Source organism: Sabethes cyaneus, chromosome 1, assembly GCF_943734655.1.
Source record: "Sabethes cyaneus chromosome 1, idSabCyanKW18_F2, whole genome shotgun sequence".
NCBI classification, from domain to species: domain Eukaryota; kingdom Metazoa; phylum Arthropoda; class Insecta; order Diptera; family Culicidae; genus Sabethes; species Sabethes cyaneus.
The window spans coordinates 116675308-116702829 of NC_071353.1; the positions used below are offsets into that span (position 1 = coordinate 116675308).

Sequence of the window (27522 nt, forward strand, 5' to 3'; positions counted from 1 at the left end):
TAGGAGAGATGAGCGAAAACGGCGAGCTGTTTACAGAATTCTGTGGTAATAATAACATGGCCACTGGTGGATCGCTCTTTCCACATAGAATAGTACATAAAGTAACGTGGGTTTTACGCGACGACCAGACAGAAAACAAAATCGACCACATCTGCATCAGTCGAAAATGCTGAAGGAGTCTTCTTAATTTACGCAACAAACGCAGCGCTGATATTGCATCCGGCCATCATCTTGTTATCGCTGAGATACGTTTGCGCGTCGTACGTGTCCAACGATGGGAGGAGAAAGTTGGGTGCCGTTACGACGCCCGCCGATTGGAGAATTCTGAAGTGAAAAGGGCCTATGTCGCACAACTTGAACCCCGAGCTTCGGAGTTGCAGCCTGATGAAACCGTCGAATAGCAATGGACCGGCATCAAGAATGCCTTCACCAGTGATGGAACCCTAGGCAAAGCGTGCAGCGAGCGGAGGGAGAGAGTCGAAAACCGACATTGAGCGAGCGCGAACTAGATTGGCTAAGACAGCTGCCCGTCAACGATACACCAAACTGGAGAGGGCTCTTAAACGAGCTTATGGGCGGGACAAGAGAGCCTGGACTAATTGCTTAGCTGGACAAGGGAAAACGGCCGCGGCCAATGGTGATACCCGTTTGTTGTACGATATTTCTCGCCGTCTTAGTGATGCCAGGATGAATACAAAGATGCTACTAAAGGACAGAGCTGGTCATTTACTGCCCAGATAACACAAAATCGTAATAGAAAGTTCACATTAAATCGTTTTCATGTCAATTTCACATTGGAATTGTATAATGATTAGAGTATGTCAAATCGAAGTGAACAATAAGTTGTTTTGCAGTCGTGCGTGTCTTCATATACAATTCATGACTATGAATTATAAAGCAGTATAGACAATTGCAATATTTGATTATATCTTAATCATATATTCAGGAGTATTTAATTGCGTGTTATAAAAACTACGCAAAATAGAATTACAAATAGTTGTCAAAATTTTCGCACGTATATCGCCTCCACTTTGGTACATATATGTTCTTATATGGCGTGAAATATAACTTTTTCGTTCAGATATAATTTCGTATACCTCAGTTGCAATCGAGATATACAAACCAAATGGTTTACTGGGTGACTGACCGTACAGAACAGCTTGGGCGATGGACTGAACATTTTGAACAATTCTTCCGAATTTCGAATGTCAGAGACCAACAAAACCAGCAATCAAATCGCGTTAATTCGGAGGCGCCATCACTGGATGAAATTGAAGCGTCCATCAAGAGTATATAAAATCCAATAGTGCGCCAGGGATAGACTGTATTTCAGCCGAGATGCCCAAAGCTGACCCATCTTTGTCAGCCCAGAGGTTGCATCAGCTTTTCATCAATTTTTGGAAACCGCAACCGAATAGATGTCGAGCATATTGGTCAAAGTCCCAAAAAGGAGATCTAACTGAATGCGGTAATTGGCGTGGCATCACGTTGCTCTGTGTTACTCTCAAAGTACTCTGTAAGGTAACCTTCAACCGGATCCAGGAGAAGATCGACGCTACTCTCCGGCGGCAACAAGGTGGATTCCGTGCTGGCCGAACAATTGTAGAACATCGTAATGCTCCGCATTATATCGGGACTGATCAACGAATTCCAGGACTCTCATCTGCTGGTGTTCTTTGACTTCGAAAAAGCGTTTGACCGACTCAACCACGAAACCATCTACGGCGCACTCAAGCGTAGAGGAGTTCAAGATATACTATTCCATCTCATCGAGGCTCAGTTGTACGAGGCGTTCTCGCGTCCGACCTTATAAGGGTTATTGCTAGCGTGGGATAGGGCTGCATTTTATCACTGCTGCTGTTTCTCATCGTTATGGATGAGATATTCGCCTCGATTCTGCATTCCGATCGGGCTCGTTCCGACCAGAAACGTCCCGATCGACGTGTGTTATAGCATACGATGTATTCCGATCGAAGCGCAATTTATGATCGGATCTGGCTCCGATCGGTATGTAGAATAGAGGCGATTACTTGGAGCAATTGACAGTAGCCCAAATCGAAAATTGCCTTTGAATTTTCTAACGATGGAGCAGCTAAATGACCTCAACCTAGCCGACGACAGTGTCTTGCTCGCACAACATCGAAACGATATATGCAGACAGTTAGATGAACTTTCCGGGAGCTCTCAGCCAGCAGGTCTCACATTCAATGCAGCAAAAACTAAGTCTATCACCTTTATTCTTGTTTACGGCCGTATCCTGCATTCGTACGAATAGTTTGTTTCGAACGAATTGGGAAGCACTATTCTCATATTGGAATGAACAAAAGGAAGGGACCATCGAACGTTCGAATTGATTCGAACGAAAACAAGAATACGAATCGGCTTAACTTTCAAACGAATATCATTCGAACGAAAACAAGAATAAGGGTGTATGACTATGGTAGTGAACACTGACAATCCCCCCAACTTCACAGTAGCGTGACAACAGGTTGAGCAGATGGACACCTTTCAATATCTTGATAGCCAGACAAACCCAAATGTTCAACTTAAACGCTAAATCCGTACTGTTGTATGCCTGCGAAACTTGGTGCGTGTCAGCGGAGAAAACGCAAAAACTGCAGGTATGTATTTATTAATCGGGGCCATCGACATATCATTCGAGCCTGGTGGCCTGACAACTGGATATCCAATAAAGGACTCCATCGTTGATATCATCAACGGCCGATAGCAACAGAAATTCGTGAACGTAGGCGAAAGTGGATCGGACACACCGCGAGGAAAGGAGCGAACGAGATCTGCAGAGAAGCACTCGCTTGGAATCCGCAAGGACAGTGTATAGAAGAGGCTAACCCAAAGACTCATGGGGACCCATCAGCTTAACCAACGACATCCGGGTTGTAGACGGGAACCTTTCCTGACACAAGTATGGCGGGAGTGGAGATCTCTGATTTCATCTCTTTATTCTGCATTTCTGCCGACATGAGGTGTAGTTGTCCGTAAAGCAAAAATCCTTTGCTCTTTCTTTTTCACACACAAAAATAAATTATCAACAACTCCATCAACGTAAATACATCATAGCAAATAATTTGAATTTTGTGTCACCATACTACCTGTTTTCAACTCATTGGACATGAATCGCCAGCGATGTTAGCTCTTTAGCGCTTTGCCAGACGCTTGTCAAAGCTGTCAAATTACAAAGCAAAAATACAAAAGACAGAGATACCAGATACGCTTAGAAAGAGGAAGGACAGAGCAAACTCGCGGTTTTTATCGTTTTTACACTGTCGTTCTCGCTCTTGCAGCTGCAGGCAAAGGCTCAAGGCAGTAGTTTATCGTCGACATTCATTGAACGAGTTTGCTTGGTTGCTTGATTGTTGTCGTTTAAGGAAATCAGAACTCAGAAGTTGGGCAGTAGTGGCAATTGCAGTGCTCGTAATTTATGCTACTATTGAAAAAAGTGTTTTTCGGTGTGCAATGTAGCATAGATCTGCGATAAACGTTCTTGTTAAAAAAAGGCCGTGAGTGTAACAAACAGGAGAAAATCTAACGATATATTGATTGCGGAAATTACGCTGTAGTTTGTATCGTCGAACCGACGAAAATCGTCTCATGACTGGCTAGCTGAGAAGGTGATAAAAAAACGCTGTTGAACTGGTATGTCTCATTTGGCCATGAAATTTCATTCAAATCAAAACACATGTCTTCGCTTTTGTTAAAGTTTACGGAAAAACTATCGTAATGGTTTTTTTTCGGAAAAGAATCTTTGCGAGGGTGTGCAAATCAATTATCAACTACTGTTTTACGGAAATGTTTTATAACGGATCATAAACCCCGGGGTGGTAGCAACTGGCTGGTAAATAATTTTTTATTCACTAATGTGCGCAAAACACTACTTCCGTATTGCAGACTGCAACACATTAAATTTATTGGTAGAGAATGGTATGAATAGTATGAATCTATGAAAGTTACGTATTAAACAATAAATCCAGTTAGAGCGAAAGTGAATAACTCAATAACTTTTTTAATGTGAAGACAAGGGAAGTTATGAGCATGTTTAATCTTTTTGTTTGGTTTGGAAGGCGATGGCTTTTCGAGATGTTTCTGGAGAAATACGTAATTGTTTAAAAACATGCCATATGACGCACCACTGTTGTAGTTTTTGTTTTGATATTTGTTTTCATTCACTTCCTCCCATGGTGGTATCAAAGCAAACTAGTAAGTTACTAGTACATAGTAACTCATCGATGGAGGAAGATCTTAGCAGTTTCTTTTATTGAGATCTTAACGTTTTAGAGATTCGTTATTTAGGTATGACGGTTAATTATTGAAAAGTTAAAAAAAAGTTTTGTTGCTTTTAAAATAGCAAACAAATGATAATTTTTTAAAAACTATTGGGAACCTTGATCGGTTTTTTTATATTGCACAATAAATAGGTGCATACCTATTTAAAATCGGACGACATAAGGTATTTTCGGTATTTTTTTACTTCATCAATTCGTTAACAAACAGTACCATTTTATCGGACTGTTTATTTTCCTACTTGAAATGGAGCGCACTGACGAGCAAAAATTATCATTGGTTTGTATTTTACTAGTATCGGGGCCGTTCGATGTCGACGACCTTCAGCATTAGTTACCTTTCATGGCCATGGTTATGCTTCGTGCAAGCTGAATTAATTTACCGAGTTCCTGGACTTCCGGGTTACACCTTGAGAAATTATTTTGTTTTATATTAGACGTGTTCATGTGTGCCAAGCCTGGGTACGTCAGCAGCTATATCATGTTTGCTCACAATCATCATACACACAGCGCCGTAGCGTGCCGTTGGCCAGACTGGCCCAGCCAGCGGCGCTAGTTCTTGGGGGCGGTAAAAAGGGCTTGTATTCAGTAAAGCATCAGTAATAACATATGACATTTAAAAACTGGACCGATTTTAGCAATTTTTCATGCCACGTTATCAGTTAATTTGCGTGTAACAGCCATGGCGAAAACAGTCAAACAACTGCGCTTGATGCTTTCTTCGTACTGCCAGCTCCACCCCGTAGCGAAGAAGTTGGACATGGTGAAGCATTTCGTATCCGCTGAATAGAGCCAATCAGAAGCGTTGAACGGAAGCGTGGTTCCGGACGCTGGACAGTTTCTGCACGACCGTAACGTGCAGCAGAAGCTGAAAATGAAGACTGACAACAAGGTGGTCTCATCGTGCCCACCTTGGGCCGGGAGGTTGGAGAAACCAGCTAAACGGTGAAGAAGTACTTGGCCAAAATTGACATTTTTATGCAGATGCCCCAGTCGAGGCTGACTGTGTCTGAGTAGCAGGCAATCGTCCAGAGAATGGCTAAAGGCGCTGGCGCAAAAAATCTTTTCGGCGAAGCACGATGTCGTAGTCATAACACAGAGTCATAATGGATCATAACGGGCGACGAAAACTACTTTACAATGAATGGCAATGACTGCCAGAGGACCAAATACTTTACATCCCTCTCCAAGAAGGCAAGTGATGACGTCAAGTACATCTTCCGCGCCAAGTTTCCGAAAGAGATCCTTCTGTGGCTGGCGATCACCGAGAAGAGTATGTTCAAGCCACTGTTCTTTCAATCGGAGTTTGCAGCAAACGAGAAGTAGTACGGAGTACCTACCGGAAGTTACCGTCGTCCATTATCCTAAGAGATTATTGGAGGAGATGTATCGACTAAAGATAAACATTGTACCGACGATCACCAAATCTCCCAATGCACTATGGGCAAAAACGTGTAAAAAAACGGACGCAATTAAGATACGGCCTGCAGGCTGATAAAATATAGGTGATCGTATGTAAAATTTTCCGGAGAATCGCGTGATGCCCACCCCTTTCCTGTGTGTCATCGGGAAGTGCCCCATTTTGCTCAATTTCCTTTATTTTTAGCTTTTTTACACTTATTGGACTATACCAAGCATGGCTTTGAGAAAACAAAGCTTAAAAATCCAATAAATTTGTGTAAAGAAAGAAGTACGTAGACCCGAATTGGGTTCATCCCATTTGGTTTAGAGCACATTAATTTTTTTGGTTGAGTTTCTGTTACCAAACCGACGATACCAAACATCAACATATAAAATTAATGTGCTCTAAACTAAATGGGATAAGCCCAATTCGATTTTGTGCACTTCTTAACACAAATTTATTAGGTTTTTAAGCTTTGTTTTCTCAAAGCCTTGCTTGGTATAGTCCAATAAGTGCAAAAAAAAAGTTGAAAATAGTGGAAATTGAGCCAAATGGGGCACTTTCCGATGACACTCAGGAAAGGGGTTGGCATCACGCGATTCTCCGGAAAATTTTACATAAGATCACCTATATTTTATCAGCCTTCAGGCCGTATCTTAATTGCGTCTGTTTTTTTTTGCTCGGTTTTGCCCATAGTGCAATGTCCCCCAACTGTAACCAATATGAAATTTCGAGGTGAAGCTTAAACGGAGCATTTACTTCAATAAATTAGTTTGATCGGCCGTAGCGAAGGTTCCCGTGAACCGTTGTAAAGCTATTTGGCAGGGCGTCGAAACATTGTTATAGAAGGCTTAATGAACATAAGATTCAAGGAAAATTTGTTTCATTGCATTATCTTTTGTATTTTTTTCATCGCCATCCGAAATTAGTCTATTTTTCCAATATATACGTTAACTGCAGCGAAGGATTAGATGATGGGCGAATACGAAAAAATGATAAACCTGGAGAGAATACTGATTTAGGCAACGAGGGGGCTCCAAATTGGGATTCCGCCAAGGGCGCCATAATGTCACGCTACGGCTCTGCATACACCCTCCCATCCCCAAGAAAAAAAAATTCAGCTCTTATTTCGCAGAAGAGCTTATTGCAATGGTAAAGAAACGAAATGTCAATGAGCCCGCAAAACCATTTCTCCCATTCAATAATTGGCACTCAAATGTTTATACACACTGCAATCCGTACTATAATTACCAACAGCGGAAGTTCAAATACAAAGCGAGTGATATAGAATGGCTGTCAGACAGTTTCGCCTCGCCTGACACGGGTTTGAACGAGTAAAAGTATTTTTATTGGTTAATGACGACACCCACATGTCCTTTGTTATTTTATCAATGAAAATAGCTCTATGTCCGAAAACGAGAATAGCTCAAGAAGTGCCACAGTTCTAGAGTTGATCTTATCTTCGACATCCGACCAACTGCTCAATGTTATTTGCGTTTTTGCCATCGTTATTTCAAAAAAGTAGTTTCTAGAATATCAATATGATCAGAAAAGCCATCTTTTACTGGTTCTGATGTTTTAATTCTAAACAAATTGTATGTCGCTAAGTCATCAATGAAGGAGTCATGAGTCAAGGGAAGGTTTCTTTAACTTTTTTGTTAACACTTGTCTCTTAGAAATGATTGCAGTCAGTGTCGAGCAATATGCATAATAAAGTAGAAAATAGGATACCAAACTGATTACTGTTTGGTTTAAGTTGCGCTATTTTACTGATAAACAACAAATGATTCTTTCCACTGTAAACAGCTTCTATCGTGCTATGTTTGTTCATTGATCACAAATTTATTGTAAGTATATGTGTCCCTTTGGGCAAGTGCCAACAACCGCAGATGAATGTAGTCACCCAATTTCGCCGCGTGAGCGTAAACGCCTCGAAGAGTAGCGGGTTTAATTTTAGACCGGCAAAACGCAAATCACTTCCTAGTCATCATCATACGAAGCAACACAGAATGTTTCTCTCGGAAAATTTGCGTTAGTGCGCAATTTTGTCTTTGGTCATGAAAAGCGCATATTTTGCATTACTGGTATTCTATATGTTAGCAATTCCCTCACAGCAAAAGCGCATTTTATCTACCGGTTTTGCGATCTACGCCTGAAAAGTCAGTTGTAATATACAGCAGATGCGGAACATAAACAAGTGCAGTCTCCGACCTCAAAGAAACACTCAAGGCACTAGTTTGAAAACTTCGTTTAGACAAAAAATGTAAGAGGAAAATTTCCTCCTTCCATAAGTTTTAACATTAGCAGTGGAAATCCCCCAGCCAACCTCCAAGATGGTCTCCATTGCCAGGCGTTGCATATTCGAATTTCAACCTAGAGAGCTTGTAAGAGTCAATAGAATCGTAGCACTAACCCTGCAATTGTCCTGTACTCTAACAGCTTACTGCGAAGTCTGCCGAATAAAAACAGAAGGTCAAATTTCTAAAACGGAAACGTCCAATGAAGTTGAATCTGTGTTTTTGAACCAATACCTGATGCCCTGTCGATAACATAAGAACGACAGGAAGCTTTCAAACGAATGCTTTGAGTAGCTTTGCTCACAAAAACGGACAAACAAACTAGGAAAGAAAACATGAAATGCACAAATTATGGAGTAAACCACAGGAAAAATTTCTGGCAATGCACCTCTTTGTTTTTACTTATGTGCAAGCTGTGATACAAAACTAGAAGCACACAGGGACTGTTTTTTTTTTCTACCTGCTCACGCATGGTTGCGTTAATCCGGAACATCATCTTATTGGCAAAAGTGTAGTCAGCAAATATTTTAAGGGACTACGGTTTTACAGTTTATTTAAGAAGCGAAGAATTACTTGTAGTTTTAATTTTTACAAATAAGACAGAGAATTACTTAGACAGATATTTGGAATTTTGATATCTACTAAAATGATAATTTTATGAAATGAAAAAAAAACCAATATTTTCTAAAACAAATTGATAATATCTGCCTAAAAACGTCAACAGTAAAAAGTGTAGAATAAAAACTGTCCTTAGCGAGAGTTTGCACCCCAAAGCACATCCCTTGCAACGCTTATCTTACAGGTCAGTCGAACATAAAATATTTGCTGCTCCAGACAGGTTGAACAAATCCTCTAATTCAGGTAGTTCTTGCTGTGATTTACGAAGGCAAATGAATGCTCAACTTAAGGGATGCTTAATCTCTTGCAGGTAAATTTTATGGTCGAAGGATTTCCAATATGCAAGAAGTAGGAATTGAATATAATGGAAAAAAACTGGAAGCTGTGAAGTTCGACATTTTTAACGTGCAATTCAATGTTACTTGAATAGAAACAACATTATCCTTGTCGCGTATCAGCTTTTGTTTTGTTGATTCAATTAAAGTAACTAGCAAATTTTTATGGTAAGCCTAAAATGTGTGCGATACCTTTGCCAGGTGGTAAACTGTTGCTAGTAACTAAAAATAATGGTTACTGTCCTGACATTTACTTAGTTGAGAACAGAATCAAACGTTGAAACAGCTCAAATCCTAGAATTGTCAGAGAAAAGGTCACTTTCGGATTTATAATGCAGATTAAAAATGATATACATATACCTTTATTATTATCGCGTTGCTTTTCACGTTATGAACTTGCATTTTTTCAAAGCCAAGGCCAACTGCACCTACAAGTGCACATATGGAAGCAAAAAATATTTGTTGAGTTATTTGACTTAGATGAACTGCGGGTGAAATGAACGCCCTTAGCAATTTCGTCGGTTATTCTTCCAGAAACCAATCGAATATTAAGTCATCATCGTCATCGTAAGCAGCATAGGCTCGTACTGTTTCCAGCAGTCGTCTACTTCAACTCGATCTTGGGCGCCGCTCGCCGCCAATTCCCCAATCGTCTCAGAAGTCACAAATCACTTTCGACTTGGTCGAGCCGTCTTGCACGTTGAGCCTCTCTGTTCATGATGCCGGTGGGGTCGTTGAAAAGAACTGATTTCGTCGCACTGTCATCCGGCCTCCTTACGACGTGTTCGGCCCACCATAGCCTACTGACTTTCGCCAGATGTACGACGGGAATCGCATTAAGTAGTGCCTGTAGCTCCTGATTCATACGTCTCTACCAGTCTCCGTTTTTAGTTTGTACTCCGCCAAATAGCGTTCGCAGCACTTTCCGCTCGAACATCGAAGGGCTTGTATGACCTCCGTGAGCACCGTTACAGCTTCAAATTCATAAGTGTTCTGTACATTGTCAGCCTCGTACGGCAGCGTATGCTTCTTGATCGTAGCATTTTACGAAGGGCAAAGTAGCCACTATTTCCCACTTGAATGCGCCGCTGGATTTCCTCACTATCCTTGTGGCGGTTACCAGTGATCCCAATTATCTTGAATTCATGTACCACTTCTAGTTCGTCACCGTCTATGGTTACCGTCCGTGCGGTGTGCAGGTGGAGGTGTGCGTTTGTTTCCTTTGAGCCTCTTCCTTTCAAGTATTTGGTTTTCGATGCATTTATTTTTAGCCCAATACTCCTAGACTCCGGTTTCAGTCTGGGGTAAATTACCTCCACCGTAACCAAATTTCTGGCTACAATATCACAGTAATCTGCAAAGCCTTGGAGTTGGCTACCCTTGGTAAAAATCGTGCCTCTCGTTTCGATGCCCTTTCGTCGGATCACCCGTTCAAGAGCAATGTCGAACAGCAGGATAAGCTGTCACCTTGTCTCAACCCTCGCCGCGTCTCAAACGAAATCGAGAGTGCCCCCGAGATACGCACGAAATACATCGCTCGACCCAATGTAGCGCTTATCAGTCGCGTCAGTTTATCCGGAAAACCGTGTTCGTGCATTATCTGCCATTGCTGGTCTCAATTGACTGTATCGTATGCTGCTTTGAAATTAATAAAGATGTGATGCGTGGGCGTGTTGTACTCCTGACATTTCTGCAAGATCTGTCGGATAGTAAAAATTTGGTCTGCAGCTGCGCATGAAGCCCGCCTAGTATTTCCCTGTGAAACCCTGTGCTATCGGTGACAGCTGGTGTAACAGGATCTTGGAAACAACCTTGTAGGCGGCGTTTACCAGCGTTATGCCGCGATAATTGCAGCAGTCGAGCCTAGCCTTTCGTGGATGGAACAAACCACTCCTTCCATCCGTTCCTCCGGTAGCTTCTACTCCTCCCAAATCTTAGACGTTCCTGTCCTTAGAGCGTTTCCTGTCCATGTTTATAAAGCACTGACGGTAGGCGGTTCTTACCAGCGTCTTTGTTTATCTTTAGCAACTCGATTTCTCGTTTGACTTCTTGGACATCACCCCATATTCCATGGGCACGGTGGTAACCAGACAAGACCCTATACGTCACGCACGATGTATCTCTCACGAGGTGTAGTATAGAACTGCTGATATCGAGTTGTGTGTCGGAGAGTATATCATTACAGTGATGTGTCATGCATGTCTTGTTATTAGTAGGGTATCACAGGCACCTTCTGCAACTTCGCCATTGAGGTGTTCATCGAAGAACTGCTTCCACCTGCCCACTTCGATTCCCTCCATCGTCCCTAATACCTGTCAGGTTTCGGTGCACCCCTTACAAGTTTAGTTCAACTTCTCGTAAAACTTGTGCGTGTCATTAGCTTGGAATAGTTGTTCTAATTCTTCACGATCTCTTTCCTCCTTTTGGCCCTTTTTACTCCTCTGGATCGTGAACAACCAGTTGCTTACGGGGTCAGTCCCGGCGTAGTGGTTAGCATTCACGCCTCTCACACCGAGGACCCGGGTTCAAATACCAACCCCGCAGAAGTCACGAATGACCCAAGCTGTTAAAGTGACTATAATCTAACAAAAATAACAGTTCCTTGCTCATCGGTATTTGGCCAAGTTTTCCAAGCATTTTTTTCTCAACCGTTGGTTGACATTCGCCAGCAAGCCAATCATTTTGTATATTCGGGGGTTAATCACCTAGTGCCGCGGTAATGTCCTCTTCGATGGCCAAATGTATTCTGCCCCAAACCGTCTTCGAGGTTGAAAGCACCTAATTCCTCGGTTAAAGGCAGTGCATTATCGAAATTTCGCGCGTAATTTTTGGCAGGTTATCTGGTTGCCTAATGGTCAGTCGAGGAGGACGGTTTTGGCGTGTCTGGTAATGGTTGACAATTTTGAGCGCAAATATACTGCTACTAATGAATGGTTAGAGGCAATATCCGCACCTCGTAAGGAACATATGTAAGGAACATATGTTCGTAATGTTAGAGATGAACCGACTATCAATGAGAACGTGGTCAATCTAGTTCATTGTACGGTGGTCAGCTGATCTCCAGGTGACTTTGTGGATATCTTTGCGTGGAAAAAGGTGCTGTGGATCACCAGGCTTTGGGAAGATGCAAAGTTTATACATCGTTGGCCTTTATCGTTCGTGTCGGTGTGCTGGGTATGGGGTTCTATCACCGTTCTGTACATTTCTTCGCTGCCGACCTGGGCGTTCATAACCCCGATGACGATCTTGACGTTCCGAGTCGAGCAACTGTTGTACATTGCCTCCAGCCTCGCGTAGAATGCTTCCTCCTCGATCTCGGATCTAACTTCGTGCGTGCAGTTCCCGTCATTTTTACTTACTTTTTAATGGCCGACAATCCATATTAGCGGATCCTAGCAGAATGTATTGGAATTTGGATTCTCGGTTTTGGGCTGCCAGTCTTCAGTCACCCTGCACTACTGCAGCGCGTGCATCTTCCTCGATCGCACCCATCCAACGAGTGCGTGATTTACAAGCATTTCTTCTGGCATTCGGGTTACATGCCCTGCCCACTGTAACCGCTGGCGCCTGATCAGCTTCAAAATGTCATTATATTTATACACCTCGTAAAACTCGTGGTTCATGCGTCTACGCCATTCGCCGTTTTCCATCTTGCCGCCAAGTATTGACCGCAAAATTTTTCGTTCAAATACACCAAGTATACGCCGATTTGCTTCATCGGTCCATGATTCATGACCGAAGAGGCCCACCGGCAATATTAATAATGTTTTGTACATAGCTAATTTTGTACGCTTCCGCTAACTTCGTGACTAGCTGGCTACGGAGTGCGTACAAAGCCGTATTTGCAGCAGCAATACGTCTCTTCGCATCTCGAGTGATGTCATTGTCGCATGTTACCAGAGTTCCCAGATATGTGAATTCGTCGACAAACTCGTACCGTTCCCAATCTATTTCCACCTCAGATTCAACATCATTCAGACCTCCACGCTCTCTGCCAGCAACCATGTACTTCGTTTTGGCAGTGTTTTTCATTAGTCCGATTCTCGCAGATTCTCTTTTGCAAGGCACAAATGCCTCTACAATAGCTCTACGATCAACATTTTGTATCTGCAAAGCATAGGAGCATGTGCGATTTAGTGTTGATGGTTCCATTCCTTTGCACGCCTGCTTTTCGTATCGCCCCTTCAAGTGCTATATTAAACAGTAGGTTAAAGAGTGCATCGCTTTGTTTCAATGCATCTAACGTCACGAATGCATCTGATATTTCACCAGCTATTCTGACGCTTGAGTTTGAGTTGTCTAGCGTTGTACGACACAGTTTTATTAGCTTGGTCGGAAAGCCGGGTTTGAGCATTATTTGTCATAATTCATTTCTTTTCACTGAATCGCATGCTGCCTTAAAATTCTCAAACAGATGGTGAGTCCCAATTTGTCAAGGATTTTACGCAAGGTGAACACTTGATCCGTAGTCCATCTTCCTTCTCGAAAACCACACTGGTAATCGCCGACAAAGGATTCTGATAACGGTCTCAATCTGTTGAACAGAATGCGGGAGAGTACCTATAGACGGAATTTAGAAGTGTTATGCCCCGATAGTTACTACAATCGAGTCGGTGTCCCTTCTTGTATATGGGGGAATGAGACCATCAAGCCAGTCTGAACGCATTTCTTGTGAAGATTGCTTTGTGCAGCTGCTCACTCTCCACTTTCAGTCAATGATGCTGTAATTGAAGTAACGGTCCAACACTACGTTCGTTCTCAGTTTTTTGAGTGTGCCATCAATCTGGTAAAACTGAGCCTTTCCGCTGGGAATTTTCCAAACCTTCTCTGCTTTGTGACAAATTTCCTGCAGAGCAGCGATGCGGAGTTTACGGGGTTCAAGCTGTTCGAGCAGCACCCGGTCAGCATCTGCGAAATTTAACGATCTGCAGTTCCAAGTACCAAGTTTCCAATCTTTCTTTGTTTCATCGCTTAGGTCGCTGCCGAATATTCCGATCCGTATTCGCTTGATTCCACCGGAGTGCCTTGACAATGATCATAATAAACGTCCTTAAGAACTTGACCCTTCTTGTCGGCAGACTTCGCAGCCGGTTATTACAGTACAGTGAGTACAGGAAAACTACGGGGCTAGTGTAAAGATCCTTTTGACTCAATCGCGGCACCACACAGTCGAGATTCGAACCTACGATGACTGGCTTGTTAGATCAGCATCGTACCCCCGAACTATCTGAGCGGGCTTGGACTCCACCTGGATTTTTTAGTAATATACTTTTTGTCCTTTTTAGAAATTTTGCAATAGCTCATAGAGCGTGTAGGGCGCTATATCTCTACATATTTGCGTTGGTAAGAGAAAATGCTTATCAACTTCATTTTCATTTTCTTTATTTTCATTATTTTACAATTCATCTGACTTGTCAGTCTTAATGAACTACGCTATAATAAGTTAGAGCTTGTAATCATTCGTTTAAATTTATGCAAAGGTTCATCAAATTCGAAATATTGTTCAACACTACTAAACGTTCTAGTACACGATACAATCGGTTCATTGCGGCCAAATTCAGTACGATGAAAGCGGTTGATCAGCAGTGAGGATGGCCGCAATGTCCTTAGTACTGCGCGAAAATTCATCAGCGATAGTAATTGCGGCGAGTCAATCTCGCCCTGTAACAGTTTTACCACAAACAAACTTGTTGGATGTTGCAACGACCTTCTTTGGTAGAGACCAAGCAAGCGACAGCGATCCTGATACGGAGGTAGATTTTCAGGGTCACGCCAAGCCAAACTACGCAGGGCCAATCTTATGAACCTCTTCAGCACTCGTTCAATTCGAAGATTCCAATAGAGTTGATGCGGTGGCCAAATTAGGCACGCATTTTCGAGAAGGAGACGAACTAAGGCGCAATGCAGGGCTTTAAGGCAATGCGGGTCTTTAAAATCTCGTCCAATTTTGGCAATAAATCCCAACTGGCGAGTCGCTTTTGAGATCATCGTTGTACGGTGGCGATCGAAAGTTAGTTTCAGATCGAGAATCACACCAAGGTCATTCACATGCTCAACCCTTTTTAGTATCTGGTCGTCAATTTTGCTGTCGAAAACTATAAGCGATTTTATTCGGTGAAACGTCATAATCTCGCATTTAGAAACGCTGATAGTCATGTTATTTACTTTGCACCAAGTCCTCCACAATCCTCGATGTAACGAATCGTCAAGTAGATTTTAAAATTATCAACAAACCAGTCTACATCCTCTTTCAAGGGCTGAGGCAGCGTCGTTAAAGAAAAGAATGACTGAAAGTGGTCCTAAGTTACTGCCTTATGGGACACCAGATTGATTCGTAAACGGGGACGATACGTTCGAGCCAAGTTTCACTTGTAAAACTGTCGCACTTTGCGCTCCATTTCAGTAATGCAATTGGAGGTAAGGTCAAGTAGGTTCGTCGTCACAGAGCGGCCAGCCGCAAATCCATGTTGGTTAGAGGAAATGTAATGTAATGTGTAGGAACTATACGCTTCCAGGAGGGCTTCATTATTTTCACAGTGCTTGGTTTTTGCTGTCAGGTATTCTGAGCCAATTGGTAATGTGCGATTAACTACATCTTCTTAAAAATCGCCAATAATTTGAAATTGTTTCGCAGTGCTCAATGTTCTCAAATTTAATTTTGTTATAATCAATCATAAAGCAAATTATTCTCAGTTTTTGTTAATCTACCCACGCCGCGAGTAGATGTTGGTTACTGTCACACATAGAGTAAGGAGTCCCTTGCCTTTTGGTAGTGGCCGGCGTCGTTTTTGGTCAATTTTCCAAAGTATTGGATCAGTAGAAGTTGCACAATGAGAATGTCATGCTACTCCCAAGCTCCGTTCAATTGGATCTTTGAGCAATCTTACTGGTTCGGCCAATCACAGCAGTCTACCTATGCTAAGCTAAGCTTTTTGGAAGTTTTCCAATAGCTCACATTCATTATCATCATTAGTTTTCTTTACTGGAGTCGATGTGTCGAACATTTTCCCATTTATTGGTGCAAAAATATTGAAAATCCATCAGGAAATCGCTGAATTATTGGCGCTCAAAACTTTATATCTTATACTTTCAACAAAAATAGTCTTATGTGGGTGAAATCAACTTCACAAGATATTTTCATCTGATGTAATCACCCTGTATAGAAAAAAATTACCTTTAGTCAGTTTTATTATTTAGCAATCGATTGCTACAAAATCTTGTAATTCAAAACAGATTATTTAAGCTAAACATTTTTGAAACGTAAATTTCCTTTTCCAATATGACCAATTTCCAATTTTAGACTTTCATTTTACTCCTTCGATATAGCACAAGACGCAGTTTAGACGTGGTCAACAAAAGTCTGCAGTCAAGACGCTAAACATCCCTATTTTTCAGGTCGGTGACTGATCAATTTCGGTCGCATGCGTGAAAAGATTGCTTTGTATGCGAGACAAGGAAACCTCGATTGAAATTTTTGCAAGACGCCATTCAAATAAGCACACATCCGTTGACCGACTTTATATATTTTGATCGAACCAAAACAGTAACGCAAAAAAAAACGCTTGAAACACATGACTGAGCAACTGTTATTGTGATACACGATCATCAGCCACAATCATCATCCACCCACGCGTGGTATATTTCGTTCCCTTGTTAGAATTAATCGTCTTCCGTCTTGTATTGCACAGCTGCTATTATAGCACACAGGGAACAACCGAGAGCGCAGATTTATACCTAGACTGAAATCTCCCATCGGATGCGTTGTTGGGTTGATCTGCACTAAAAACATCTCACTTGCGAGTACATATTTGACTGTGGTGCATAATGGGTTTAGTTGCGCTAAAATTGGACGAAATTTGTGAAACCATGAAAAGGTAGACAATTTGCGATTTATACAGAACTGAACTAGTTTGGACGTTAAAAAACACATTAAATTTGTTTTGAATCTTTAGAGTACACAAAATTTTAAGAACGAAATTGGCTGCGATTCAGAAGAAATATTACACCACTCTGCGGCGTCGAAGATTGCCCTTGAGGGATTTATAAATTTCCGGTTTTCTGTGGGTGCTTTCCTATCAGTATCCTACTGAACGGCAAAGCTGGGACAAAATAGTTTCTTTCCTACATCAACTGTTCCATTTTCAGGGGGTTTTCCGATACCTACAGCGAAAACAAACCGCTGAAAGAACACTACCTGGCCCTCACATCATGCCTCTGATTTCTTACCCCTTTGGTTGTCTTTCTCGACAATAATATTCTGAAAATGTGATGTTTTGTTTATGTTTTTCTCTTTCCTTTACAGGCCTCTAGGTAGGAAAACCAGTGAGCGACTATCCGTATGCAGTGGTGTTGTTGGTCGCCTGACCGCCAGCAAGGGACATTCAAAACGAAAGTGAACGCGAACATAAAAAGATCGTTTCTCGCAAGTTGACAGTGCAAGTAAATGAAGTCAGTATCACAACGCAAATCAGTTTCGAACAATAGTTGAGAGTTTTTTCGAGATAATTCACGTGGTGTGCCATAACAAACAGCTGAGGCTATGATTAAAATAAATCGAGCGACTGGGGCCTACGCCGCCTTGGTCTCCGTTGTGTCTGGAACTATCATGTGGTGCGTATTTTAGTATCGTTTTTTCTTATGTTGCACCACATGCAGTGTTGCATACACGTATTTATCCTTGGCTAGTGTGTGAGAATTTGTAAAAAAATGTTTCATTGTATTGCACAGGTTCAACTTCCGTCCACTAGGAATATTTTTCGTTTCTGGCTTGGTGATGTTTTGGTGTCGGCAGTACGCCAATCTTCGCCTCCAAATGACACCTTTGGTGGAGGAAAAACTACGAAACGTGTGCCAGCGTGCGCTCCAGCTGCGAACGCAGAAGCCCAGCCTGTTTTGTGCTATCGTTTCCACCTTCTTGATCCTGTTGGCTATTATCGGTCACGTGGTCTCCGGGGCATGCATCGTGATCGCACTACTGGTGATTTCCATTGTAGTCTCGACAAAGTATGATATCAAAATAGTTGTCGATCGTGAACGAGGTGAGTACATATAAATGTTGCCTAAATTTGCTTCGAAGTTTCTGTTCCTCTAGCTTACTCATTTGACTTGACTTTACTTTCCATAAATTTACTCGACTGTGCGACTAAAACCGGTGCTAGAAGTCATAGCCGTATATATTATTAGCAGTCGAGTGTGACCTTCGTCGCTGCTCAGCTGCTTACTGACGTACACGACGACATCGACCGGATGTTACTTTTTGTATAAGAAACGTACGTTGCTAAGTGTTGCACTGGTTCTTGTTAGATTTATTTTTAACAACATTTTGGAAACAACAGCTTACCACGCTGAAAAAACAATTTGAAAACCAGAAATCACGCGAGTTTCTTTCTGGGCGTATCAGGAGTTTTACCTTTTGCCTACCCGAATCGTGGTGCAATTTTTGAATTAAACCAAAAATAAAAAAACATTAAGTTTTAATTTGAACACAATTTGTAGATCTTAGAACTGTAAAAATTTAAACTATCGTCGGGGGTATTGCATTATGAAGCATGCAACGGAAATCTATTTTTTCTAGTCCTCTCCGAATTCGTCCGTCCCATGAGAAACACGTGTATTATCTATTATATATTTGGAAACGTTTCAACCTACCAATGAAGCGAGACATTATACCAATGCACTTACAGCGGCAATTTGGTGATCGAAATGCTTGGTATAAAATGAATATGGAATAGTTAGATACCTACATAAATATGCATTCCTAAAGAGCCCGTTTGAATTCGCGGTGTTGATCTCACAAACGATATAACTGTTAGAATTGATGGAATCAACCAAAAATCATATGTAGGTAAAAATAACCTAGTAAATTATTCTTCCCTTTTAAAGTGTATTTGTTTAAAATATAGAATAAAAAATCCACTACACTTCCAGCTGCTGGGAGCTGGCGCTGGCTGGCCACTTTGTCCACATTGTTCGCTCGAAAACGCCAGTTTACCATAAACTGTTTTTACCTTCCAGCAGGTTTTTGCGTCTTCGGGCTTCACTTGACAATGGCCCAGTATATCGCGATTGAGCAGAGCTCTGGCGTGTTGGGAAAGTATTTTGATTCAGGGCCTTCGTTCCGTAATGACAGGATGCCGAATCTGACGGAAACAGCACGGAACAATCGTGTTTTCTGATTGATGATCCCGGTTGCAATGAAAGTCTCAATGCACGGTTATAGATGGTACTCCCAGAGTCCCAGCTTGCAGGCAACATCTCGGACAGGGTGGTCAGTGTTCCGCTTGAAAGCGTTGGCCATTTTGTATGTTTGCTTCCGGCTTTCGGATTCAGGCATTCTGACTGTCGGGTGTCCTTAACACTCTTAGTATGTTGGTGATAGATAATTTAAAAATTTTAACGCCTTCGCTCACTCGACGTGCGAGTAGTCAAATTTTCGCGATGCTCACTACTTACTTAGGGGGTTTGCCATCTTAATACAAAGCCTGACGAACAAAGTTCCTTAAATTTACTCGGTTGTGGCCAGATCTCGCTCCATCTGATCTAACCATCTTGATATTCTTGATCAATGCGCCCCTGGCCGTCTTGTGTTTACCAAATTTGAAGCGAACGCCATCTTTGCTGGGTAGTTGTCCGGCATGGTTGCAACATGCCCTGACCATCGTATCCGTCCAGCTTTAGCCACCTTTTCAATACTGGGTTCACCATAGAGCTATGCGAGTTCATGGTTCATTCTCCGCCTCCATACTACGTTTGCCTGTACGCCACCGAAGATCGTTTTCAGCACTCGTCTTTCGAAAACCACCTTTCATACTCGTAGAGAACAACCGGTTTGACAAGCTTCTTGTACATGGTGAACTTTGTACGGGGGCTTATTCAGTTTGATAGCAATTGCGTATGAAGCCCATAGTTAGTACGATTTCCGCTAATAATACGTCTCCGAATCTCACCATGACACCAGCCTCATTGTCCGCCCTTACCAAGGAGTCAAGGTACACACACTCATCGATTACCTCAAACTCATCGCCGTCGATCCTAACATTACTGCCCGAGCGCACAGTGGTCCAAAAGAACGAAAGGTGGAACTTTTTTCCTAGCGTCTTTGGCTTTCATTTTAGCATTTCGGGTCTTCAGCGCCTTTGTTCGTATAAATACGCCCAAGGTGAGTTAAAATAGGTGATCTAGTTTTCACAGTTTGTAGAACAGAAGTGCGCGGAACGATTGGTTAGCAACCATCGACGTTGTTTATATATTCAACATGTTCCGCTTTGAAAATTTCGGTGATCGTCAAAGGTAACCCAGCGGGGGTGAAAAACAAATTTCAACATCAGAAAACCTCTCTTGACTAACCTTGAATACGCCCATAATCTGAGTGTGTCAAAAGTAAGTCATGGCTTACTGTGATAAAAATATAAAAATTACTTTTTTGTGTTAGTGGTTTGAGAAATGATTTCTTCAACAAAGTTATAGAAAATGTAAAACAAGCAAATTTGCTGAAGAAATAACATTTCTATCTGGATGGAGAACTATTGAGAATTTTCTTAAAAAGTTTTTTTTAACTAGTGTTTCATACTTAGTTTTTGTTGGTTGCATTTTACAAAAAATACATTGTTCCAGGCAATTATTGGAGTATACTTAAAACACACGTTTTTACAGAAGACGGCAAATCTGTAGGGCATTTACTTGCTAAATAATCGCATTTTTTTTTTGTATGTCAGAAGGGCATTGGGTTAAAAGGCCACTGCGGCAGTCTTAAACATGATTGTCTTTTGTGGCAGGCCCCGATTGCTGTACACAGTTTACGGATCGCTCATATCCATTGATCCTTGTAATCCTGTGCCTAAGTAATCGTATATTCAAGCTTTAAATTTTCTTAGTTTCACAAGCCTATAGTCAGTGCATGGCCGGAAAAAAATGTTCGGGTTCGGGCTTAGCGAAAAAAAGTAAATCTGGGTTCGGGTCGAGTTTGGGTTTGAGCACTGAGAAACCGGTCAATCAACACATTTCACTCAGTTTGTTTACAATTTGCCGTAACGTTTTTTATCTTTTGCATCGAATTTTTAAAAAGGTGACAATTTTCGATGTCAGTTTCGAGAATTTTAAATACTACCTTTTGGACATTAAATATCAATATACAATGAAACCAGATCCAAGCATTTCAAAATATTTTTCCCGATAAATGTTTCGTTTCGCTTTTTACATCGTTTCATAGAAAACTTGAGACGCATCCTTGCAAAAAGAAAAAAAAAGATTCTAGAGTACATTTTATTTTTTTGGAATTTTCAATTAAGTTCTCAAGTCAATAAAAAAAATTAGCTTGAACTTTGAACAAAATTCGGGATCGGGTCGGGTTCGGGTTTGGCAAATATGAAACCCGACCATCTCTATAGCGACATGGTTTCTTCGGCAAAATTACCGAAAACGTAAAGGCAAACAAGTTTGCTGAAAACATGATATTTCTATCTCTATCGGGTGCAGAGCTATAGAGCATTTTCTTCGAAAGTTCTTTAAAAATTAGTTTTTAATGCTTGATTTTTGTTAATTGCATTTTACAAGAACATATTATTCTAGGCAATTCTTGAAGCACTCAAAACACACGTTTTTGCAGAAGACTGCAAATCTCTGTGACCTTTCCTTACAAAGTTATGGATTATTTAAACGTTCTTTTTCTTTGACTTTACGTGCCATTAGGTTAGAATGGGGCAAGTAGAGACGTAAAATTAGTGCTTCACCTTAAAGCTTCGCACAGATAACCCCATCTTCCCACTTCTCCGGTAGCTGTTCTGTCTCCCAAAACATAACAATTAACCGGTGTAGACAAGTAGCCAACTTTGCTGGTCCCATTTTAATGAGCTCTGCCCCGATACCACCTTTTCCAACCGATTTATTCTTTAGCTACATGATGGCCTCCTAAACTTAGCCTGTCGTCAGTTTCACCATCGAAATTGCTTTCCCGCCACCATGGTTCTTCGTCTGAGCGTTATCAAAGTGCTGCTTCCATCTTTCGGTCACCTTACGATGACCCGTTAAAATACTGCCATTATTATCCCGACGTATTTCGGCTCACGGCACAAAGCCTTTGCGGGATCCGTTCGGTTTCTGATAGAACTTTCGCGTTTTCTGAAAACGATGTAGCCGTTCCAATCCCGTATACTCTTCTACTCTTCCAGGTAGCGCCTTTTCTCACGGAAGATTGGGTTCTTCTTCTGTTTGTGTCTTTCCACGTTTGTGACGTGTAGCACTGCGAACCTCTTGACCACTCGCGCCTTCTCCTTACCCACCATTCTTCTACATGCATCGCCACTTGCCCGATGGAGTTCTCCGTTACACTTCTAATGGCTGTTTTGATGGTATTCCACCAATCCTCGAGAGGGGCTTCGTCTAGCTCGTCCTCTTTCGGCAGCCCCTCTTCGAGTCAGTGCGCGTAGTTTGCGGTGACGTCTGGCTGCTTCAGCCGCGCGAGATTCAACCGAGACTGGCGTCGGTACCGAATATTGTTCACAACGGAGGGGTTTGGACCCTCCCAAATCATTATTAGGTAGTGGTCCGAGACAACGTTGGCGTTTCGATAGGATCTGACGTCAATGATGTCTGAGAAGTGCCGACAGTCGATCAAAACGTGGTCGATCTGTGAGTCTGTCTGGTTTGGTGACCTCCAGGTGTACTTATATAGGAGCCTATACTGGAAAAAGGTACTACGTACGGCTGTGTATTCTGCCTAAAATATAGTGCATGCGTGAGTGCATGTGAAGAGTTTTTCACGTTGACAACGCACCACGTTTTAAAATAAATATTGGCAACCATCGTGCAATTAAAAAATGAAAAATATTAAAAAAAACTATCAAGGTATACAGCCCTAAGGGTTGTACGAAAGGGTGACGTAGGACTATATTAGATCATCAGGTTAAACACTTATGTAAACTGCATTTTTGGCATATGTATGTTTATAAGAATCCGTGAGTGCCATTGTTTAAGTGAATGTTTAAAAGAAAAGAGCCAAATATTCAGATTCAATTCTTCATTTAATGCAATGGTCTCTTTGAAAATATGTGGACGGGGGTTTATAAGTACAACGCCTGCAACCTTTGAGACATAGAGATTTCTTTTAAAAATCACTTGTGTGCATCATAAAGGTTGAAATGGTAATGAATGACCAATTTCTGTTTTATTTGTATGAGAGTCCTTATCCTCCTACACAGGGGTGAGGGGTCTCAAACCATCACAAAATAAATAAATTCAAAATAAATTCATGCATCCAAAAACTCCCACATGCCAAATTTGGTTCCGTTTGCTTGAATATTTCTCGAGTTTTGAGGAAATTTGTGCTTCATTTGTATAGGAGCCCTTCCTCTTATACCCTCCTTAAAATTGCTCTCTTACTCCCCTATAAAATTGCTGGTCATTTTATCTATCCAACGACATATAAACTGTTCAGTTTCGTTCAGTAGCTTAGTAGTTATTAACATTTGAAATCTTTCATTCAAACGTTACACTTCTATTTTCGTTTTCACAAAGTGCTACCCATTCCCAGTATAGTAAACAAAGACGTAGTCCTACGTCAAAATGCCAGTTGCATCGCCTTATTCGTGCAATGAAGTAACCCACAGGATAAATTTTGGACATACGGTGGGACCCGCGCTGAAACTGTTTGCAGTAGGAACAATATCAAACTCCAAACACCAGGATTATCTCCTCTAGTAATGTCATTCTTGTTAGTGACGTAACCGCAGATTTTCTGTTAGCAAACGAGTGCTTTATTCGCAGTTCGGTGTATAGAAAAACGGGAGCCAATTTAAACGTCAAAAGGGGAGCCAGTCGTTTTTCATAAACCGAAATAGAGAAACAATCTTAAGAAATACTTTTTTATTCGTTCATCATATATTGTAACTGATGGGTGAATGAATTCCATACCACTGGCGTTGCTGTTATCACCTCATAGGAATGAAATAATGTGTTACAGGGGAGCTAGGTGCCAACGCGATTGCCTCGGCTGTGTGAGATTGCTTACTTCAATTTTGTTTTTAAATGACCGCTTCCGAGATAATACGCATTCATTTCGAAATAAACACAAATTCGCAACGCTAGCTGAACCACCAGGCATAATTTCCTCTTATCTCCCCTTTGGAAATGCAGCGATAGCAGCGTGCGTTCTTGTTTGTTTGTGGTGGAGTTGTTTACTACCCTGCTTAACTGGCTACAGCCGTAAGCGGCACACAAACGAAAAAGGGGCTCGACCGCGGCTGTTTTCAAGTTCTCGACTTGACCACATGGTGCCTATATATGTGGGTTGGCAAAGGCTGAGTGCTCGCTGAAGTTCACTTATTTTAATTCGATACAACCGTCTACAGACAGTAGACAATGTTTTTCTCAACTAAATAAATAAATAATAGAAATTGTATTCATCGTCGGCTTCACCGGCATTAAAAGTTTTCCATTCTGAATATGTATGCAAAATTGTTTCCTCTCTTTCTAATATTTAATACTGAAATGGCGCATTTGCGAAACTCAAGGACGTCGCAGCAAAATATGAACGCAAAACAACAATCGCACGATATAGTTAATTGACGTCGCTAGCAATATCTGCGTTGTTTGTCGTTTGTGTTCTAAGAAAGAAAAAGAAACATTTGTGTAGGACTACACCAGTCGTCGAGTCGAGAAGAAAGTAAAACACGGTGTCCTCGAGATCGGATCGACGATTTACTGTGCGACGCGATTTCAGGTTTAAGGCGTTTCTTGTTTATCTGTGGTGATATCACTCAAACTTTTAAGTCGGACGTTCGTTGTAAATGAATGGTGAACTTTCGTTGTGCATTACAATATAATACGTACATTGGCATAAACTATCAGATTTCTTTTTATTACAGATTAGTGTGTAATATTTGCCCGAAAACATGTCGATAACTTAACATCTATTCACCAATAAATCCTAAACCGGGGATTATTGGTTCAAGTTCTAAGAAATGTATGTGTGAGGGAAACTGCCCACTACCTGATGACATTGACTTTGACAGAGCGTTCAGAATTTTCAGTGCTGACATTTCAAAGGCTGCTAATTATTGTCATCGACGGCAAAAAGGGGCAAGCTCATTAATAAAAAATAAAAACCAAGATAACATTAAGATCAAATCGCCAAGATCAGACGGATGATGATGCAGTTTCAGAGTTTATGAGCTGTGACTATTTATGGGATTGGAGGAAAATTTGTGTCACTAGTTTGTAGTAAACCATGTGATCCTATTAGCTCGAATGCTTGTAGTTGGTTTGTGAGTGAAACACGATTACATATCTGTTTTCATCAGGAAATAAATCGGTGTATAATAAAAGCTGTTTTCCCAACAACCGAGCTTACTTTGGACATTAATTAGAAAAACACTCCCACTGAAGGTTGCATTACTCCGATCATGATGAAGTTGGTGAGCTTTAGCAAAGCACTTCAACGAATCCAACCTTGACCCCTCTTCCTTTCACCTAAGCAGAAAATAATACTATTGATAGGCCCGGCGTAGAAGTGAAGACATTAAACGATTAAACACTTATTAGTATGTGTTTTCCTTTCAAATAGCTCGCTATCTGCAGCTAAATAGAAGGAAGGATTGTATTTCTAGACTTGTGTAACCACGTCTTTTCGAAGAAACCACGTGCTTCGTCCAAAGCACGTGTTTCTGCATTCGAAATAAACATGTTAGTAGGGTAAGAAACCTGTTTTAAACAGTCTAGTCGTCGTACTAATTGTTTTACCTTATTATAAGTGATGGATTGACTAAACGTCGACCTATAAGCAATCTTTTTGTTAACTTTAATTCTTTAAGCTTTTTTTTTTACTGAAAGTCACTATTAATAAGCTAAATTTATAATTTTTTATATGGAAAATTGAGGTGCTGGAACTAATTTTAGACAACAAGGTGCTTTCTTAAGCAGTCCTGAATTATCCTGACTTGAAAAAAATACTTATTCATGCTCAACTGATTAAAATAGGCCCCTGATTAATCCGCTCTCTATCCTATTTGGAAATAATTGCGAAAAATGAGTAACGTCATTTCAGGCTTTTGGTCTCATACCCTACGGAAATCCAAGACTAATTTTCATTATCATCCTCACAACGATTATCATTTTATCTTGCTAGCGGGCATCTCTGCATTGTGTCAAGATGATTTCCAATAATTTCCGAAATGTTTGGACTCAATTGTTTTCAATACAACAAATTTAGATAAATTTTATTATTTTTTTATTAGCCAACCGTTTATTTCTCATGAAAAACTTCAGGTCGCGAATAAAAAATAGCTCTAAATTGTCCAAAAGGTTTAAGACACAGTAACCTCTTTTTGTTTATCGACACGCGGTTAATCTTTTTTAATGTGAAAAATGAAAAATTGGATGAACTGAAAAATTTGATATTATGTCAAAAATATTGACTAAGCCAATATTTCCTAAGAACAGTAGAACAATAGTTCAAAGAATGTGTGAACCTAACAGAAAAGGAGACAAGGTTTGTTTAAAGATTGCTAGAGTAATCCCCATTCATAAAGGTGGTACCAAGCTGGTCGTTAATAACTATCGACCGATTTCAACTTTGTCTGTGTTAAGCAGTGAGTTTTAAGTGCTAGAACGACTGCTAGTTGGAAGAGTAGTAAATTTCGACAGCATGAGGTACTGTGCAATCGGTAATACGGATTCAGAGTGGAATCCAGCACATAGATGGCAGTATGTGAATCGGTATACGAGATCTACGATGCCATGGGATCGCGCAAAATAGAAGCAATGCGGTTTCTTGACTTAAAAAAAAAAAGCCTGCGACACGATAGATCAATCAATGGATTTATAAGCTCGAATCAGTATGCAATCCCCAAGGAAGTAATGTGAGCCCTCTACTGTTTCTACTATATAGGTATCAACGATCTGGCACACCTGAAACTTTTCACGGAAAGCCTCGATTATTCGCAGTCGATACATGACTTTTTTTTCAAAACTCCCGCCGAAATGCTTAATTAGTTCTCGAGTTATAAGCAAATTTGTGTTTCACTTTTATGGGAGGCCACCTTCTTTTTTTTGAATGCCAGAAGGGCATTGGGTTAAAAGGCCACTGCGACAGTCTTAATGTTCGTCTTTTGTGGCAGGACCCGATTGCTGTACACAGTTTACGGAACGCTCATACCCATTGACGGAGTTGAGCGGAATAGTTGTAGTCCTGTGCCCCAATTCGGTACTACATGGTTTATAAAGCAAATGACCGTTTTGGGATTTAGGCTTTATACCTGATATGGAGTAAGAAGGAAACTTCTGAAGAAGTTCTGCATTGATAATGCAAAAGCTCCGCAATTTCAGAGCAGATGCGCTCAGGCTCAGAGTTACAAAAGTGGCAGGTGTCGGATGATATCTTGCCGATATTCTTTAAATGATAAAGAGTGGGGCTGTGTCCTGTTAGTTAGCAGTCCCGTGATCGTGCGTAGTTCGCTACGAGTTAAATGGAGTAGTTTTTTAGCTACTGCATAGCTTGGGTAGATAAACTATTTAGCTTGTCTGCAACCCTGTGTTTGATTCCAACGGGATACTATTTCCAGCTTTTCCCACGACATCAA

General features: G+C 41.2%; 1 protein-coding gene across 2 annotated transcripts in view; it reads left to right on the forward strand.

Moving 5' to 3' along the window:
• The first annotated feature begins 3357 nt into the window (after positions 1-3357).
• LOC128742682 (uncharacterized) overlaps positions 3358-27522 on the forward strand; it is a 31137-nt gene continuing 6972 nt past the window's right edge. Inside the window, exons 1-3 of one of the 2 annotated variants that reach the window (XM_053839156.1) lie at positions 3358-3654; positions 17253-17560; positions 17678-17988. In XM_053839156.1, coding sequence (XP_053695131.1) covers positions 17490-17560; positions 17678-17988 — 382 coding nt within the window. In that variant the 5' untranslated portion in view covers positions 3358-3654; positions 17253-17489. Of the gene's footprint in view, positions 3655-16773; positions 16825-17252; positions 17561-17677; positions 17989-27522 lie in introns of those variants that run through there. The other variant, XM_053839233.1, reaches the window with a different exon arrangement.